Consider the following 21,175-nt stretch of genomic DNA (forward strand, 5'->3'; position numbering starts at 1 on the left):
ATTGCCTTTTAAAGTTTCTAATTTCTGATTAAACCCTGCATCACTACATTTGAGGGGTACTGAATCATTTCTAAGATGGTATCACGGTTTCCTTTTTGTTATGATTTTGGATTATAATGCTTTTAAACTGCAGACTGGTGTAATTAGTATTACTTTATAATGTTTGACCAGTGTGTGCTATTCTTAAAACAGACATCACTCCCAGTTGCCTTTGGATTCAGAATTGAATTTGTCATGCAGTGCCTGTGTACTTTGCATGCACTCAGGCTGTTAGTGGTCTCTATGGGGCTGTTAACACAATGTTTCAATTCAATTGTCACTCAAAACAGTTATAGAAATACAGATAAAATTACTGAAAATTTGCAAGTAAACGGTTCTTTGTCAGTTTCAATCCAGCAGATTGATTTCTTGGGGAGCTGTAATGAATTCATGAATCTACTGCTTTTTTTTGTTAGTTTTTCTTTTTTATTTTAAACAGATTTTGATAGCAGCTTTTTTCTGTTAGTGTTTCATGCGAGATCACAGACTGTGTTGCTCAGGAGGGCATTTTTTGTACGTGTACCTGTTTTTAGTTTTTTTCATATCTTAAGCACTTGGAATGACCAATTCACAGGAAACAAGATAAACACAGATGTGCACTTGTTTAAGAAGGAAAACTCCACTACAATGAAAGGAAGTGGCAGCTCACACTATTTCATGATTAAATACATTGAGTATGAATTTAGCGCGGTAGTGGTCATGCAAGCTTTAGCCAAAACAACCCCATTATGGGCCGGCATACTGAAAACCAATCAGCTAAATTCTGGTAAATCAGGTCTGAATTGCTAACCCACGTGGCTGTAGTTTTCTAGATCACGTATTGGGTTTCAGTCACTGCAAACTACTTGTGTTAAAACAATGCACCACGTACCTGGGGAAGCAAAGGGGACCTGCCTAACAGGAGTCTCGCTGGAAGAATTGTAGCTGTCCTCCTTGTGGGCAGCCTCCTCGGAATCCCTGTCGTCATGGTAACTGCCGTCCTGTGACCCCTGAACCTCTTCCAGGTCCTCTGCATTGTCCTCCTCATCACTGCAGCCTTTGGGCTGTACCATGTATACCCCTTCAGGGGGGCGCTCCTCGCCAGCGATGGCTTTCCTTACCCTCGCCTCCCTGTGGTCCATGGGGGGCTCGTCCGAATAATCCCCATTTACCCATTTCTCAATGGCCTCCCTCCGCCTCTTGTCTTCCTCGAAGCTTTGGATATCGTTTAGTCCTTCTGTAAACTCAGCCTCGGACCTGTCGAGGTCTTCATGGTAGGAGCCCTCCCGCTCGCTATTCTCCTGTGTGCTCAGGTCTCCCTCTCCATGCTGGGAGACATCGTCGTAGACCACCTGCCGGCTCAGCTTGGCACAGATCGCGTTCAGTTTTAGGCCACCTTTCCGTTTGGCGGCCATCTTGGATTTACCTGAGGTCTTTTCAGTGCATAAAGTTCTTTCCGCTGTTGAAGGAGGTAGCCAGACAAAAAAAAGAAAAAAAGATAACAAAATTAGAACTGATTGTAAGCCAAAACACATAAACACTTTTGAAAAATGTATTTTCGGTTTGTTGTCATTGTCAACCAATGTCTAGTAGCTGAAGCTTTCCAGTATATCACGGCTTAATTATTCATCTGTTAGAATATCTCACTAGTCCAAGAAAGTTTCACACTTATTACCAATTCCCTGCTGTCCCACTAACATTCACATTTAAATGGTGGAATGGATTGCTTTCAGAACAATTCCAGATGCAGCAAGATGTTTTTACCTGGAAGCTGCACAACCCCTTAACACTTGATTACAAATACAAAAAAACAACAACAAAAAAAAGAAACAAAGCAAACAGATTTTTCAGACATTATTTTGATCCCCGGCAGCTCCTATCAAGCACTCTCCTGGCCGTTTCAGGCTAGTCATTTTAAAACCCTTCTAGGCAGTATCAAGCTGAAAACCACATTTTAGATATAAATCAGACCCCCAACAATGTACCCAGCAGTCATTCTGACATGATATAATCCTTTACATGACAGGCGAATAAAAACACAGTGACATTTTATATTCTCTTTACCAAGAGAAGCTGAACATCTGCCAATGATGTGGCTGCTTAGCTTCAACTCCGACAGCTTCAAACTAAACTTCTGCCGCCTGTCAAACTCCATCCAGCACCTCTCCAACCTCTTACAAGGGCTCGGACGGTAACACCTCCTGAACATTATACCTTTTCCCTGCCTCAGACGGCTCTAATAAACACATGCTATATAAGAATGCTGCTGCCTTCCTGCCTTCTGCATATCAGTTTTAGTAAAAACTCTATGCACCTCTAAGGCAGCTTTCACTTTCAGCTCCTCTCTCTGTTCGCTACCCCCTGATCCAAATGATCTGCTGAAAAGGTTGAGAAAAGCTATTAATCTTCTATCAGTTGAGAAATGCGATATTATTTATAACGCTACGTGTGCAGCCAACCCCACACGACACAAGAGGAAAAAAAAAAAAAACATATGTAATGAATCTATAAATATTTACAGAAAGGAAGAGAAAGACAGCAGTTTCAAAAGTTGTTTTTTTTTTTGGTTAAACTTAAGGTGGTCTCTATATTTAAATCTTGTGTGTGACATATTCTCATAAAGAGTTACTGTACTTGTTTTTGTTATTTCTAGGCTTGACTTTAATCATTGCATCCAGATTTTTTTTTTTTGTTTTGTTTAATTGTTTTTCTACAAGCCAAAAACTAACACACCCCTATGTATTAGAGCTGTTCCCAGTTACACCAGTAAGTTCCCAACATGTTTCATTATCTGCTGATTTCTGTTCTTGGAAAGGCAGGTCCAATAACTTAGCTTTTGGATCCACTTTAGCTGAATTGTCTACTGATACCACGCCAACCTTGAATGTGTTTTCTTGGGCAACATCAAGCCTGTTCTAAGTTCAGATCTTTATCATCTTGTAAATTACTCATAACACATCAAGGCCTGGGAGTTCAAGAGCCAAATATATCACATTAAATCCTCTGGAATTATTTATCTTCTGGTGTTTAAATCTAACCACCGAGGCTATTTTTAAAAAGTCACTTTTAAACAAACAAACAAAAAAAAAAGTTTCCAGACATTAAATTAAACAGTGTACTTTATACATGGTATACTATGTATGAACAAATCTCTCTCTCTCTCTCTCTCTCTCTCTCTCTCTCTCTCTACAGCCACTGGCTACCCGGGTCACAATCCTGCGTAGTGTGAAACCATGTACCCGGGTCCCAGCGACCCACCTCAGGCTGTGGGTCGACACACTTTGACCCGAGCTGAGCAAAAAAAATGCATGATGGCCGACGAAATAATAAACAGCCACGCCTGCGTGAAGTTTCACTTCCGCAAGGAACGGTTCTGTTTATTCTGTTTAGCCATATTTTTGTTGTTTGAGACATTTGGGCCGACAATTCAATCCAGAGAAACTTGGATGGAAGCGTGTGTAACAAGCTGCTTCCGGTGCGCACTGTGTACTTGCGTCTGTCACCCAGGTCAACCCTGCTTTAAAAGCATTGTGAAATCGCATACCCGACCCGGGTAGGTTCCGACCCAGGTAGAGCATGCCAGTGTGAAAGGGGTTTATATATATATATATATATATATATATATATATATATATATATATATATATATATATATATATATATATTTTTTTTTTTGAACATTTTTAAGTTTACTTCTCTAAATAGATAGAACTACATTTTTTTTTTAAAATTGAATGTTTCAATGTTGTATACAGTATGCCAAATTTGTTTCATTATTTTCTTACTAAAGATTTTTTTATTTAACACACCTTCTCATCAGACTTAAGCTTTTCCTATAATACAGCATGTAATACATTTAGATTCGGAACAGAAAGAAAATACATAAGTAAGTAATCTAACTGAGAAGCATGGAGAAACTTGAGAATGAACCCAATCTGCAACACAGGCACAAACCTAGGTCTGATAGATGCACTTTATTAAAGACCTACGCACTAATGTTAACAGAAAGAGATAGATCCCCTGTAACCGAATAGGAGTACTGCACACCAAAAAAACGAATATGTTGTATAGAATGGGTTAATGATTTATTTAAAGTTCAGTCAAATAAATAAATACTGTACAAACACTGCAAGTACAAAAAAAACTATATATATATATATATATATATATATATATATATATATATATATATATATATATATATATATATTTTTTTTAATTGCCAACACTGAACCTGTTGATTAATTAACTTACAGTCTGTTCAAAATGCACTGAAATCCTTTTGGTTCAGTCTTGCCTGCCAATTACAAACTATTCAGTTCCCAGCACATGCTTTCTCAGTTACTGTATTTACATCTACAACTTCCTTTTGAAACAATGATTTAGGAATCGTGTTGACTGTTAGCCGGCCGTATAAACAGACGATAATTGCTTTTTTTTTTTTTTTTTTTTTTAGACAATCGGCTGTCAGGGTTAAAAGGTCGTCGTCTAGAGGACAGCAATTTGGAAAAAATCAGCTGGAAAAACTATTAGGAAGTGGAAGACATCAATTTTAAAGTATTTTCTCAGAAAACCTCAGGAGGAAGATTGAGGTCATCTGGGCGTAACAGCAAAGGTCGTTTTGTGTTTACAGCATTCTATATTTCATGCTTTATAACTACTGATTTCCTTTGCATGGCAATCTTGCCTTCCTTGTAGGAAATGACCTCCAAGACGCTTTTTTTTCTTTCCATTACCGACTCTATGTCCATTTTCACAAACAAGCACGCGGAGGAACTATCAGCACATTGTTTGAAAACAAAACAAAAAAAGCCTGGGCTCATGATTGTTTGCAGTTCGTAATTGTAAGTAATTGAGGCTAAAATTAATCCTGTTTTTCTGTTGTGCCCAAGTTAACACAGGCATTTTACAGCTCAGCTAAAAGAGAAGTACAGTACTGTTACACCAAATTCAAACGGGTATAAAGCTAAACTGTTTGTTACCCGCACTAACATTGTTGTGAAGCAAAATCATTTTGCTATGTACGGTTTGACCCTCAATTTAAATACTCACTCACTCACTCACTCACTCCTATTTGTGTTAAAGCAAGGATGCATTGTAAAGGGGTTGTTGAATTTAAGTTGGGTTGTGAAGCAATATGATTATGTGATCTATTCACAAATGTTTAAGACCTTTACATCAAGTCTGCAGTTCAAGAAGCCTTTTTTAACCTATTTTAGAGTGGGGTTATTAGTGTATTCTAACATTTTAAAACACTGTTTAAAAATAGTATTTCCAGTTTTGTGTGTACAGGGCCCTATGTTATTATTATTGTTATTCTTATTATTACTACTATTTTGGTTAAAACAGCTTATGCTATCGTATCAGTATGCAGTTTAACCATATAGTAGTCATTACTGTATTGACTATAGAGCACACAATAGCAATTACTATGGTTACACCCCAGTGTTTACTTCAGTTGCTAACCTGCACTGTGCACAATATAAAAATCAGTTGGGATAAACATGAAAAAGCGACCCTTTGGATTTCCTCCTGAGATTTTTCTGACTTTTTCCTAAAACAAGCCTTGCACTCGGGAGACGGGCTGAAAAAAATATGACTTCTAAACCTCAGTTGAAAACAAATAATAAATCAGCAATTAAGCTACTGTAAATAAAACCAAGAAAACAGAATGAAAAAGAACAGATTTAAACATCATTTATTTAGTGCAGGAGCCCTTAGGTTACAATGATACGAATAACGTACAGTCCTACAGTTCTTTATTGTATAGTTTATTGACTATAAATATCACAAGATTACTCGAGCAACTACTTGTATATTGATTACGACTAATATCTGTATGGACTTCAAATTCCCCTTAATGCACAACATTAAGAAGAAATGCACTTGTTAAAAAACGTACTAGTAATGACTATTCCCCCCCTGGTAGTATCTAATGCATGGTTTACTCGTTTCTCTTAATTCATGCAAAGTCTGTACACACAGAGCCACGTTCCAAACACACCCAATCCTGTTCATAAATCAGCACTCAGTAGCTAGCAGGGGGCTCTTACCAGTTAAACACACTGAGCTGAATGTTGAGTACATTACTATATATATTCAGCCCTAATTAAGCAGTGCTACAGGGGCGTGGGAATGTTTGAAAACCGAGGAGGTGGTGGGCAACATTTAGTGAAACTGAATGAGGCAGATAACATTTGTTTTGTTTAGAATTAAATGTAACTAACTGAAGCTAAAGGTCCCAGCAAATTGGGTGTGTGGGCTGGAGGTTTGGTAACACAGGGATGCCCCAATGAAGAAGATGGGCACTATATTGCAGTGTAAGTCCACTAACATTCAAATGAAATAATGCTGGGCTTCTTTGACTTCAGTGTTATAATAAAAAAAAATAAAAAAAAAATACTTGAGTTAATTAAAAAGAAACTAGTAAAGTGTGGGTCATCTTCTTAATCTCCTGTCAAGAGAGCCCCATTACTTGTTCCAGTTTCACTGTCATTGTTCACCCCTCGACTTTGACTCTGGCTGTCAGGTGCCATTTAAGAACTCTATGTGCTACTTGTAGGCATTCGGGTCAAAACCCAGTGCAGCTCCCTTCTCTAATTTACAGCTTTCAGGTAGAAAAAAAGCATCTCTGGGCTGCATTTCAGCCCAGAGTAAGCTAAACAGAAAGAGGCTGATGGACAAATACACAGCATAACCCAGACCCCTACATTTGGCCTCTTTTTCATTTTCATTACACAAGAATAACAATAAGCAGGTCCGTGACCCTGTCGTGAGATTTGCAGTATTTTTCAAACAGTCTATGCTGATGCTAAAATTTCCATTTTCTGCATGCATATTTAATTGAGATTTGTCCCAGTGGTGCGGAAATGATTTGTTTTTTGCTCTCTGTTCACTTGACTCCTCTTCGGAGTCGGTAACCCTGATTAAGACGTTTGCATTAATTTCCCTGCGCACACCTTTTTTTTTGTGCATTAATGGTTCTGATCGTCTAATTAAAACTTCTCGGCTTCACTGCTGATCACTGCTGGTTGCGTGTCTGACCTGAAGTTTTAATTGCCGCGTCAAAAGCGATAATAATAATTTCTGGGTTCTGATAATTAAAAACAATGCCATTCCTAACTACATTAAAAAAAGGGAGAGCGAGAGAGAGAGAGAGAGAGAGAGAGAGAGAGAGAGAGAGAGAGAGAGAGAATGAATGAATATTCTAGTACAGCTACTGTTTTAAAAAAGAAAAAAGAAAGAAAAAACAGCAACAACTGCCAAACAAGCAAGTGATGTGTTGACACAAAGAAAAAATGTTTAAAAAAAACAAAAGAGAGGCCTACTGTGCTGCCAGTCAGATTTACTTCCGTAGGATAAAGACGACACACTAGATCAGGGCAATTACTCGCCTCTCAATCCCCATTAGCTGTTGTCTTTTCATACCAATTGTAATGCATCTTTTTCTTTAAAAAATGCAATTTCTGTTAATTTATAACATATTCCCTTGTGTTTCAATTCAGATGGCTCAGAGGTTTGTACAAGCGATACAGTCTCTTCAGTCTCTGCAGATTGGTTGGCAGGTCCAATAGCCCTGGGTAGGTAATAATATTTTCATCGTGATGTCTCTCTTAGTCAAGAGTCTGGAAGCGACTTCTGTCTTTTAAATTATTTCAGTTTATTAAAGGTTAAAGTGTGGGAAATTCTTTCAGATGGCTTGATATTATTAAAAACTTTCCTTTAGGGAGAATACAGCTCTGGTGTAATCTTCTACTGTGTTGTTTGAACATTTAACTTTTAATGCAGTTTTAAAAGTAACAATTATATGGCTCTACAGAGTCGATATACAAGCTCAGAATCTGATTACAATTGAGTTAATTCACAAGTAACATTTGGCATCAAAACATGCTGACAAGATGTGGTCAACAAAAAAAACATCCCTGAAAGTTAAGTCCGATAAAAAAAGGTTTATTTTTAATAATATATTCTAATATTCTAATATGAAACAGCTTTCATCTTAACAGAGAGGAAAAATAAATAACTAAGTAGTAAACTGAAATGCTTAACAAAAACCGATACGTTGTATTAAACATTTCAAAAGGGCCATAAACAAAAAAAAAATCTATTTTATTATTAATACATCAGCTGCGTTGTCTGCTTGCTTGCTTTTTTATCAATAAAGCACTTATTGCTTTTAGTCTAGAATGTGACCTTGCACGCTGCATTCTGTCTTTGCAATGACCTTGGGAAACCCAGGCTTACTTTTTAATGCAATATCCTCTGTGCAGCTATCAAGGGACAACGAGCCTTGCAGTCTGTGTGTGCGAAACTCACGCCAAACAACAAACACGCAAGAACCAGCAAGCAGGGGACACAGGAAGCAGCAGTGAGTTAACTAGGCTGCTAGTATACTGTGATAGTGAGCCACAGACTGAAAAGCCTACTCTCCTTTTACAAGAAAATGCTTATTAAAAAGAAACAATAGGATAGACATCCTAATACTAATAGAGGTTTTGTGACTGCCTGTTATCTGCAAGTTAATTAGTCAGCCATCTTCCTGACATAAAAGACTGCATAGTTACTGTACATGTAACATGCTGTAAGTAGCTCCCAGGGTTATTATTCAAATTATTTTAAGTTTTTTGAGTTTGATTCAACTTCACCTGATGCGCTTCATCAATAACGAAATAGTTACTGATACCTTGGTTAGCCGAAAATGTACATCACATCTAAAAGATTAACAGCTGCTACTTCAATCTTCAGTCTCGAGTTGTCTGTCCTCATGTAGGAAGCGCTATTACGTGATTTGTGAACTGCATCCCTCTGCAAATACTGCATAAACACATGCAAGTGGTAGTTTATCTTTAATACTATACCACTGCTCTTAAATATACATATTATTGAAGGGTTTTTTTTTAATTATTTTTTTTTATTTCCCCCCTCATACTTACACAAACTGAATATTTTTTTTAATGAATGCCACTTTGATGCAGCACAAAGAATTAACTAACCGGGCAGAAATATGAATTCCAGTCAGACAATAATAAAGTTGTGAAACTAAAGCACACATGAAGCGGAATGAGCTCAGGGCACAGAGCCATCATGTAGTTATGCATCACAAATGGACAACAGTAAAAGTGGTACACCAAGAATTAAAAAGTGTATTTACTGGCAGCAACTGAAGCCCCCTCCCCCCCCCCCAAGCTAATATCACTGTATTAACTGGCTGAGTGGTCATGGGGTGCCCTAGTTAGTGGCCAGGCAAGCTGGTGGCAGGAGTGGAGCTTCATCACAGTGCAGTACAGCCAAGTAAAAATGGCTGTCACTCTAACTCGTTATCTTTTGAATATATTTCATTTACCAGTTCTTGAGTGCGCTGCTGAGTAAGCCACTGCCATTAGGACAGAATCTCCAGAGTAAAATCCAACAGAAGCCGGTCCATTAGTTATCAATTAGAAGTGAATAATTCCCCACCTGGTTCAGCACAGCTAGGTGCACTACATGGTTCGCACTCAAAGCACTACGTTCACTTGATATTACCTGGCATCACTGGTTAATAGGAACCAGCAATGCCTATCGGCTTCTAACCAGTGGTTGTGTACGTCATGTTAGCCTTGATATAGCACTGTCATATTTCAATGTGAACACTGGCTGCTCAACTGACCTTAAAGTGAAACCTAAAAAGCATTCACTTTGGGTTTCAAGGCACGCCCCTTTCTTCCCAGAGAAAAATGTTTTATTACAGGAAAAAGGGAACTCAAAAAGTTTCAACATACATATTACTTTTTTTTCAGCTTTTATAGGTTTAAAAAATACAATTAAGCAAGCAATAGTATAACAATTTGCTATTTTTGAAACACTGTTTTCTTAATTTTAAAACATTCATATTTCTCTGCACAATTTCAAATTTGGAGGTTTAAACAATAGTTCTTAATAACTATAAGTGTAAAGAAGAATCTTAATATACATTACATGCAGAATGTTTCCACATTTGATAAGTGGTGATAATATGAAACACAGAAAAGATAGTGTCAGCACCACTGTATAATAATTAATTGGTTTGGAAACTGTCGATTTTGATTTGATACAAAGGTTATCTGAAAATACACGCAAACTCAACCCTAAAAAAAAAAAAAAAAAAAAAAAAAAAAACTTTAAATGGTTTTCAGTTCAGTTAAAATTTTATTCTTACACTTGCTCCTTGAAATCAGAGTAACATCTGATGGCACAAACTTAAAACATGCATTCGGGGGAGACAGGATGTTTTGCTCATAACATCGATCCCAAATTGCTAGTACAGTAACATGTTTTCAGTGCTGTGGCTTCTTTCTTTCCAATTTTTTTTTCTAACAGAGACATCTAAAAGTGTCCTCAGCCTGCCACCTGCCCTTCCTGAATGTGACTCCCAGGCCCCAGAGGGAAGACACACAAACTGCTGTTATTTGTTTAATAATATACTACAATAATGTGCATGAGACATGTACTGTACGTGTATATGGAAAATCCTTTGAAAAAATAAATTTGAATAAAAGACCTTACACTGTACACACATCACTGTATAAAAACTACAGTAAAGCTGACATCTGACGTGTGTATTTTTGACAAGGGGATAATTAAAAAGTTAAAACATGCTTAAATGTTTAAACAATAAACTCAACCTACTCGGTTTGAAAAAGGGGAGCTCCCGAACGGAGTCGAGGCTTCAAATGGGAAATTTCGTAAAATATTTTTTTTTATTTAATTTACAAAGCTGTGGTCTACAGAAATAGTACCTGAATTATTATAGAAATATCTGCTTTCACTTTCAAATGTGCACAGAGTTGTGGGTACAATCTTTGAATGGCTTTAATTTCAATGACATGTTAAACAGGTACAGGACTGCTTTCGCCCGATCCTGTTCAGAAGACTATCTGTTGTAATGAGCCCGTGGGCAGTGTCTTGTCATTCCCATTAACCCCTCGGGCTGCACACATGATTCCCATAGGGGACTTCCCAAATACCCCAGGGATCCTCCCACCCTGGCTTGTGGTCACTCTACAGTACCTAAATGGAAGAGGACTAAAAGACTCGTAATGAAAACCTCTTAGTGTCGTAGGATAATGCTTCGATTACTGTCTTTTTCAGGAGTCTCCAGTAAACTGCTTCAGCTAGAAATAGTGTATTATAGTGAGACCGCAGGTAACGCACTCTGCACTGCAACTAGAGTTTGAATACTATTATAACGATCCCCAATCAGTGCAGAAATAAGGTCTGTTTATCCTGCAGTTTATCTGAAATTCAGAAGTAATTTGAGTTAATAATAACACTAATACTAATAATAATAATTATAATAATAATAATAATAATTTCAATGTTTTAAAAAAAAAAAGTTTAAAAATATGTATTTTTTTCAGCAACGCTATCATCTCTGAATTAACCACAAAGGTGTTTACTCCTTACCTCTTTCTCAGAAATATTATGCAAGTGTGAAAATACTGTGTGCTGAGAAGCATCTCCCATATCTACTGAAATCAGGTTGATTATTTTAAACGAATGCAGCATCACCCTCCTGGCAGCCGATCGGACATTAAAACAGAATTGATTAAGATCAGCCTTACACGTTGTTGAACCGCGCCTATTTTTATAGCCATCATTGATGAAAGGAATGCAGTTATACTTAAAGCCAGGGTGACATTTTAAAATTAAATTAGCAAATCAATAACTTAAACACAGTCTCAACAAGATATCCTTATCACAGCTTGACAAATATTGAGGCTTGTGTCTTTCCCATTTTAAATTTCTTGAACATTAATATTCTTTTTTTTTTTTTTTTTTAAGTGAATACTCTGTTGAAGTGCAAATCTGATGAATTACTGTAGCAGATTGCTCTTATTAATTATTTAAGAATATTTTATAAATATTCAGGTCTGTCATGCATCTAATAATGAACGCTATGGAGAAGGTTACTTCCCGTGTGCATCCTAATGTGTCAGAATTTTCACTTTTAATCACAGTTGCGCCAAGGCACCGATTGAAATCCAAAAATATAACCCGTTTGGATCCCACATAGTATTTTACTGCAGAGCTATAGTTTGTACCTGTAGTTTAATAGCAGGCAAGAAGCAGATTTAAAACTACACCTATTATCATTATGTCAAAAATACATCAACATAACATTACCTTCTAGACACACCTAGTCCCAGTGTAAATCAAACCATATGGCGCTTTGCATATTCAGATCAACAATGCTTAAACAGTTCTTCAAATGAACACAAAAGCACTGAAAACATTTCTCCGTTGACACATTGCAGCAGTAAAAGCTGCTGTCCACACTATTAGATGCAGTGTTATTTTATTTTTCCATTGCAAAAGGCAGAATTTACTGTACTTCTGGGGATAGATACATAGTACACGGTGTTAGTGTTCCCAGAACATGAAAGATCACGGGCATCCTGACATCACAGTCGCCTTTTCTCTGCTAGTTTGTTTGTGTCACCCGCTCATTAACTCTATGTTATTCCTATAAGAGCCTGTTTCATCATCCTCTGTTTTCTTTGCATAGCCAGTAATTACCCTACCTACTACATCTGTTTAATATGCCTCACTTCTGTACAGTGCCAATAGCTTCCCGGGCTCTGTGACACTGTTGACAAACAGCCAGCTGACATGGCAGCCACTGACTGGTACGGCACTGAAAAATACCCAAACAGCTTGATACCCCACTGAAATACAATGCAGGTACTGTAGAGTTCTGCTGTACTGAGGGAATCCAGCATGGACAGTTCAATTAAAAACTAATTGGATCGTGTTGGCAATTGTATAGCCATTTTCCAGGCAAATCCTTTTGTATAATTGTTACCACAAACTAAAAGAGCTATGAATAAAATACTGTGTACAACCTGCATGACTGAACTGGTTCAGCAGCTTTCCTAAATCTCTGTAAGGCATACAGTATTTCTCTGTTTCCATAACACACAATGTTATTAACAGGTGTTATCTAGTTTGGACCAAAAAAAATGTTTTTCCAAAAATTGATATAGTCTAACTTTGTAGGTTTTTTTTTTTCGCTTTCTTACTACTCAGCACCTTTAAATTCTAATAAATGATGAAGTTTCGACTTTAAACATGGGTGTCTTTCTGGTGGCTGACTCTCTGTATCAGTGCATTTTCTGAAATGTCTTTCAGCGGATAGGGTTCATTTACTACCCATGACTGAGATCCAGATTGAAAATGAGAAAAGACTTGATGTAAAGATCAAAAAGGAAAGGCTCCAAAATGCCACTTGTACTACCGACACATGCCGACAGTGATGCTAATATCTCGAAGCATCCTTTTTTTTAACATTTCGCTTTCAAAACCAGCTAGAAATGTAACAGGATTGTCACCTAATAGAATTGCAAACACTAAGCAATTCGTAAAGGTTTTTGAATAATTCAAACTAATGCTAAGTAGTACAGCACACCTCAATGCAAAGTGCCACATCACCATGGCATGCAATATATTTACAAATAATATTTTGCGCCTCATTTATCAACTACATCGTAAACTACATTAAATCCGACGAAAAGACCACATTTCCAAAGAAAGAGAAAATAAAGTGAGGGCTGATGTATAGGCTGACAATCGTAGCTCATTCTGGGAAGTTTATCAAACATATTTACAGGTTAAGCCTCCCAGTTGACTGTGGTAATTTGCATAGCTACTGCCTGAAGCAGGCCTGAAGGGTCTTGCTAAACTACAGCTTGGTTCAGTGATGAGCTTTCCAGACTCTGCAAGCTTCCTGCAGACCGTTTTCATTCTGCAGGTCATGCTTTCAAAGTAAAAACGCACCAGATACAAATGTAATGTATCAGCTAGGAAGTTACTATTTTCCAATGGCAGCAGGCTTGGCAGTGTACAGTGTGTGGGATATGCCTGCATATTACAGGAGGGCACGCCGAGAGCCAGAAATCTACCCTGGCTTGAGTAATAGAATCCCACTACAGTACATTTCACAGCTGTGAATTTGAGGAAAACCATGCTTTATTAGGATGGGGTGCTGATGCATGGGGCTTTTCTTTGCGGAGGAGATTTTAAAAGGTGCTCTGTTTGCTTTTGAGGAATATTAACAGGATGTCTATTCCGGTGTCAAAGTAGATCTTGTGTTCCTCCCGAATTCTACCTTAGAATTTTAATTTAACTGGTAGTGGGACAAGACTTCTGTAATATATATTGTTTTTGTAATATAGTCCCCTAATTCCCATGTAGTAGTATAATAATAATAATAATAATAATAATAATAATAATAATAATAATAATCTGAAGAAAAAGATCCATTCTAGGCTTGAGTTGAAGTCATTTTACCCCTTAAAAGACAGAGAAAAGCCTCCTACTTTATCTGGGATTTTAGGAGCCATTAGAGTTAGAAGATGAATTATGACTTTTCCAATGAGAGAGAAAACTGTCATTTACTATACGGCTGCATGGATTTATAGGAGAGCTGAACCACTGCTAAATCCCAAGTAAGAAATAAAGTTGTCCTTTGTGGACCTCCCAAACATTTCACTCTGAAAAGGTTGTTAAGAGGAACTGAGCACATATTTCTTGTTAAAGATGCAATTTCCCTTGTTTCAAAGCCCTGTGGAACAGGGGCTCTTCTACTGGTTCTTAATGTTGTGGATTTTCTAGAGAATCATGTCATATTGTTCACAAAAACACTTCAATGGCATTTTCTCTAGAAAAAAACAAACGTTAAACTAGTTTTTTTACCCAAGAACATGCATACTTCCAGTATTTTTTTTTTAATGCAACTTTAAAAACTTGATTGTGACATTTTACGAAACTGAAAAAAAAAAATGTAAGTCAACATATGTTTTGACAAAACTTCCTTCTTCAGTCAACCGTGAATACTGAAAAGGGAATATGCTTAAAAGCTAGTTGCATTCTTTTTTTTTTTTTTAAAGAATTCAAGGTTTCTTTATTACAACACTGCTTATATACAGAAGGGAAAAAAAACCCTGTCCACAAATAAGGATATCAATTCTTAATGTGTGTGTTCTGCTTGTACTGTACTTCCTTACAATTCAAAACGATACGTAACATAATAATTATAATAATGTGCCACTATCGGCATTGTGAAATTAAACACATGGAATGACACGACTCCAGACAGGCCACAAGTTGTGTTCCTTTCCCTGCTGCAATCAGAATTATTAGCTTTAAAAAAGCTCTATTTTTTACATCAGCTTAAAAGGCCTATATCTTTTTTTTTTCCCTAGAAGTCTATGCAGCCTCACTTACCCTAAGTATCTCTATAAATCAGCCGTTACTGTTAACATGTACTCCACAATTCAGTCATCAATCTCGCACTGGGTCAGAGTGAAAAAAAAATGGTTTGTTAAAAAAAAAAAAACACAGACACAGACTGATGCATTAAAGCAGCCAGCAATCCCTTCAGGAAACGATGCCAAATCACCAAGGCAACAGAAGCCAAACTCAATTCTGACTTCACCTTTCAGGCAAGGCCTGCTCTATTTGCCGTAAAAACAAACAACATGAACTGAAAACAAAAACTTTCTACTCAATAACTCGGGGGGGCGGACCTGCGAGCAGTTAATATGACCCATGCTGTGGCAAGACAGAGTGTTTGAAGTGCGTGTGTGTGTTTGTGCTCAGCTCGGATTTAGCAATTTTGAGAACAGAGAAGCCTCATTAAAAGGAACTTAGATAACGTTTACAAACTCTCTTGTAATAAAAACTCAAGTCAAGTACACACTATTGTCAGTGCATATTTATACAAACACAGAGGGAAATCCTCACATTTACAGAGCCAGCTGCCAGAACACATTTAAATAAAAAATGCAGATACAAAATGCTGGCTACTGCAACCCAAAACTGCCTGTACTCAGTTTCCAAGTAAATTCTGAATTACATCCTTAATTTGAATATAAATAGCATGGTCCTGCTATGACTTTGCTTCCTAAATACAATGTGAACACCACTGTACTGAGTTTTTAATCACTTTCATTTCTGTTTTAATCTTTATCATCATTGTCATCAAATTGCTATTGCCAACATTATATACTGTTTAGTTAAGGAGACTTTGTTCCACTAATAAAAAAAAAGTGTTTTCTTTGGGTGAAGGTACAGGAAAATCTCCTAATACAGTACTGATCTCTTGCCTAGTCTTGATACAGTCTTTAAAGACGTGTTCACTCTAGGTGCTCCAAAGCAGAACTACATTTAAAGGTTCCTGATCTCTAAACTTCAAAATAAATCTCGTTAAGGTTTTCATTTTTGTTACTAAAAGTGCACTTGTTTAAACTCTGACAGACTGCGCCGCGCTGTGATGTCACACCCCCTTACACCCCCTTCTACTTCCCAACGAGAAGAGCCAGTAAGTAAGTAACGAGTTAATCATGTAATGAACTCAATTCCCAGCTGAGTCCCGCTCGTGAAGCCCCCTTACCTTGTACGAGACAATCCAGACTGCTCTGCCTCACTTCTCTCTGCATTTCTGGTGGAATTCTCTCAACGAAACAAGGCATTTTCCCTTCTCTGTGTGGCTGTTCTCGCCTGCACTCTGCTTAATACTCTTTCTCAGCACAGATGCCAGGGCTGTACATGTTTGCCCGCTTTACCAGTAGGGGTCCTTCACCTCCTGCTTTCAATAGCTGGTGTGGAAAAAACAGGCAGGGGAAAGGGCCACTTAACCCAGTTCTTACATTGACACACACAACCTGTGTTACAGGAGTGTCACAATGCCTTCACACGCCTGCTGCTGTTGTGTGAGAATACTAATAACCAGTCACCAAAGGGACAGTGGCTGTTTAAGACAGGTGGCTGCTTAGTCAAGGTGCCTCTGTCATTCACTGCTATCGAAAATATTTCAGTACTGGGATTTACTGACCATTAACAACAGGTGACTGTAACGACATACTGCAGATGAATTTGATTTTTTTGCTGGTGTGCTGATGCTATTTCTGTTTTGCAGTTACTGTATAAATTGAATACAAAAGGGTGTGCCGCTGAAAAAAAAATATTACAACACGCAAAAATGGCCCAGCCGTTCACACAAAAGTGCAATTTTTAAAAGCTTTCTGTTATTTTTCAATGGGGAATTTCAAGTTTCATTACCACTTTTCTGGGCTCAGTTTCACAGGCCGGTGCTACAATACTAACTCCTGGACACAGTCCTATCTACATCTAGTGTAGCTCTGCATACTCTGGCTCGCTCATAACTTTCAATCAGCTGTGTGTCCGATCTTCAGCTACAGCAGCACAGCACCAGGCAGTCACACAAGCAGGTACCCGGCATCACTACAGTGCTGTGAAACCCATCCCTCCTAAACTCTTCAGCGGACAAGAAGGCTAAGAGAGATGCAATAATTAATCAAGTCACTGAATTGAAGGACACTCCTGGATTGCTTCTTGCTATTCAATAATAAAGTTTTTTTTTCAGTGCATACTCTATATTACACTACTGAAGTAAAATCATATTTTCATTGTATTCTGTGAAGAGTCTACTTGCTCTTGAATATTATTATTATTATTATTATTATTTATTTCTTAGCTGACGCCCTTATCCAGGGCGACTTACAATTGTTACAAGATATCACATTATTTTTACATACAATTACCCATTTATACAGTTGAGTTTTTTTACTGGAGCAATCTAGGTAAAGTACCTTGCTCAAGGGTACAGCAGCAGTGTCCCCACCAGGTATTGAACCCATGACCCTCTGGTCAAGAGTCCAGAGCACTAACCACTACTCCACACTGCTGCCCCGGGAATAATAAAGTGTTCTCAATGCATTGGTTATTGTCCAGTATGTTTAGGACTTTGCTTGCTGTAAAGGTTAGTTTGTTTTAAGTCAAGAATCCAAAAATGGTTGCTGCTGGCTGGTCTGTGTTTAACAATGATGCTCTTGGACAGCATTATGTATCAGATCCTAGGGGGAGACACTACTAATGCACGTTATTAGCGCACTGTTTTACAGGACCCAGTCAAGCTATGAAACTGGTAACCCTGCAGGGTGACTTCTGGCTACTAAATGTGAAAATGTTTTTCAGAGCTCAATCTAATGCTATCAGGGTGAAACACTACAAATTGTGTTTTAAAGGTTTTAACTAAACCTGAGAGTTGGGAACAGCCCACAACACTCCTGGTTCTTAAATGCTCAGGAAAGCCAGTAAAATTACAAGAAATTACAAAAAGCAATCCTTGCTCACTACTGCATTACAAATAATACACCTAACAAAAGTGTGCAAGGCAATATTAAGCTACCTCGATCCTACAAATCGTATTTTAAGGTTAGACTTGCATCATCCAGTATTCTTAAATTTCAAGCATATTTTTGATAACAAAATGCAGAATTTTGCATTCTATCTGCTATATAAATCTGAATCCCCCAAAAAGACTTGACATACATTGATTATATATGCAGAGTTATTAAAGGGAAACAAAAACTCAATGGCTCCTATTCGCTATACCTTTCAATGTGAGCAGGAAAAAGGGGACACTGCTTCCCCCTTTACAGCGTCCTTTATCCAAAGCACTAGAACTTGTATATCTTTTCCTAATGCTCGTCAAATAATTGATCTGTAAATGCAACCTAACCTTCAACCCTACCTAACTGCCCCCTCCTCTGCCTGTCTCGCTCCCTAGCCCCCCCCCCCCCCCCCCGCATTCCAGCTGCCCCTTAGCCGCACACACACACAACCCTCCCATAGCCATCTCCATTCCCTGAGCCACTATAAAAACACAAATATGCTATAACTCAGGCTGCTGAGCCATGGAGCTCCACCATGCCCTGCACCAGGGGGCCCCTCAGGAAGGTCACCAACAAATGGTTTTTCCGATTCACTGCCCCTGAAATAATTTTGTGTATTAAAACCTGAATCTGCACTTTCTGTCCTGAAAGCTTTTCTAATTATTCCAGCGTCCTTGGGACAGACACAGATCCTTCACAGCAGCAACAGCAACAACCAACCAACCATCACAACCCCCCTCCCCTCCGCCCCCCCCCCCCTCCTCTCTCATCACCCCCCCAATCTGTTTTCAAAGCGTGTCTGTCCTTTATTAAATTGTTTTCTTTTCCACATTATCAGTTGCCATGGAGACCTCATCTCTCGGATTATTTGAATTTCATTATATCTATTGATTTGGGAGCATTTCATCTTTTTTATTGTTTTTCTGTCAATTTTCGAAACGAATAACCATCTAATTTGCGTCAGCGTTGATTACGTTCGTCCCTCAATAGAGGTCGGCAGCTGCGCCGGGGAAACAAATCAATGCAAAAACATCATAAAACTCGAAAGTACAATCAACCAGGATATGGGTGACATTCCATGGTTGCAGAGACGAAGTCATCAACATAGATATACTTTTGTGTGTGTGTGTGTGGGAGTGCACTGTGGTAAATCGCTACCTACTCCCCAAAATAAATTTAAAAAAAAACTGCTTACTTTAGATTTAAATAATTTATGCAATTTTAGCATTTCTGTATAAATTTTTTAATAAGCCGCCTGGAGCAAAGTGGCCATTAACAAAACACACAGCTGTCCAATGGGCTTGGCTCGGCAGATCAATTGCATTTTTTTTTTATGACATGATAAAATGCTTTTAAAGCAATTTACACAAATATGGAAAAAAAAAAATGCTTTACAGGCTTCATTTATTCATAAGGCTGGGCAGGGTAAAAAAAAAATAATAATAATACAAAAAAAGTCTTGCACAAGCCAGAAAGGCAAGATGGACCCAGACTTAACTGAAATGGACTAGCTGTCCTTCCTACAAGGACATAAAGTTTCATTACCAATGCACACCGTCAAAGGCAATTTAGGAAACACAGTGTGTAAAAGAATACATCAGCATATTGGAACTGTTCAAGTACTAGCAGACACTGGCAAAAAGGTTTTTTTTATTATTATTTTTACATGAAAAAAAACTTTTCGTTCCTCTACGGATGTCCCCTTCGACCCACATCAAGGTGAAGAGAAACGGGACGAAAACAAGCAGATCTTGACTGGGATCGCAGCTGGCAGCTGGCACGGCTACAAGCCACAGGCAACCTGCATTTGCTTGCCTTGCTTAAACAAAGTCACCACCTCACATGCCCAGCTCATATACAGCTCATTAGCAGATGCATGACTGTATTAAGCTCTCCCCTGCCGTTCAGTAGATGACCCACCCCCACCTCCCTTCAAGACTAAAATGCAATATCTACGTATAAGGACCTTCGTTTTTCCTGATAGTCTCATCCCCCTGAAGCTGGGGCTAGCTATGGGTCCCACCAGTTACAACACATGTGCTTGGTCAACAGTAGCCTTGAAATGTTTTAAAATCCCTATTCTTTGCAGGACAATTTCCACGGCTCAGTTCAACACAGGAGTGCTCTTTAGTGTATTTGGAGATGGAAAACTGAACTACCCTTAAGTTCCCAAATTATGATAGAGCTGGGCCATAGAGTTTTGCCATGAGAACAGAAATGCACCTAATTTGAACTTTTAAGAACGTGCTTCACCTTGCCAGCCAAGGATCCTGCACTAACTGTAGTTGTTAAAGATCAGCAGAAGGGAATTCTTTCCCCACCCACTGGCCATCATCTCCGCAGGCTCAGTTGGCATCTCACCTTGACGGGCTGAACTGGTACTCAAATAAACAACCTTCCAATTACAGACAGCCAACACCCAATCGGACTCCTGTGTTACAACACAGTGCCAGTTATGAAATCCCTTAAACGCTGGGTGTTTGTGGATGCCTCCCACTTAGGTCTTAAGGTCAGAGCGAGATTACCCAAACCTCCATTTTATATTATCAACACACCTTTAACATCTGATTAGCCTGTTGCCACTAAGCAGTGGAGGATGGCACTTTTAGTTTTTATATTTTTGCATTAATATAAATCATACAGTGGAGCTCAGCATTTTCATACAGTAAGAAATTCAAAACACCTTTTGCAACCCAATTGTAACCCCCCCTCTCCAATATTTATAGGGGTGGCGCAACACCTTCCTGTTTTAAGTCTGCTTGGGGAGACCAAATGAAGCACTACCTGAACTAATATTTGTATGGCCATTTTTAGCAACACTCCTCTAAAATGAGCTAATCTATAATCTTATTGTTTTTATTTGAGTGCAGGTGTGTCTGTCAGGAAATCTTGTTGCCAGGCTACTATTAAAACTAGGCAACCTAGCTCTCTAAAAGTCACATCAT

At 38.2% G+C, this 21,175-nt stretch overlaps 1 protein-coding gene and 1 long non-coding RNA gene across 15 annotated transcripts in view; one reads left to right on the plus strand and one right to left on the minus strand.

Moving 5' to 3' along the window:
- The window catches only part of LOC117432391 (zinc finger protein castor homolog 1-like), a 192,779-nt gene that overhangs the window by 34,720 nt on the left and 136,884 nt on the right, over positions 1-21,175 (minus strand). For all 13 annotated transcript variants that reach the window (XM_059002409.1, XM_059002410.1, XM_059002413.1 and 10 more), the window contains one exon: positions 911-1,477. In XM_059002409.1, the coding sequence (XP_058858392.1) occupies positions 911-1,477 (567 nt within the window). The remainder of the gene's footprint in view (positions 1-910; positions 1,478-21,175) is intronic.
- On the plus strand, positions 4,466-10,580 carry LOC117425767 (uncharacterized). 2 transcript variants are annotated; one of them, XR_004660870.2, is made up of 4 exons: positions 4,466-4,862; positions 7,524-7,598; positions 8,289-8,386; positions 10,354-10,580. It is a non-coding gene; the product is annotated as an uncharacterized LOC117425767 (long non-coding RNA). The 2 variants fall into 2 exon arrangements; XR_004660871.2 differs by lacking the exon at positions 8,289-8,386.

The sequence above is a fragment of the Acipenser ruthenus genome, chromosome 27, assembly GCF_902713425.1.
Source record: "Acipenser ruthenus chromosome 27, fAciRut3.2 maternal haplotype, whole genome shotgun sequence".
In the NCBI taxonomy this organism is placed as follows: domain Eukaryota; kingdom Metazoa; phylum Chordata; class Actinopteri; order Acipenseriformes; family Acipenseridae; genus Acipenser; species Acipenser ruthenus.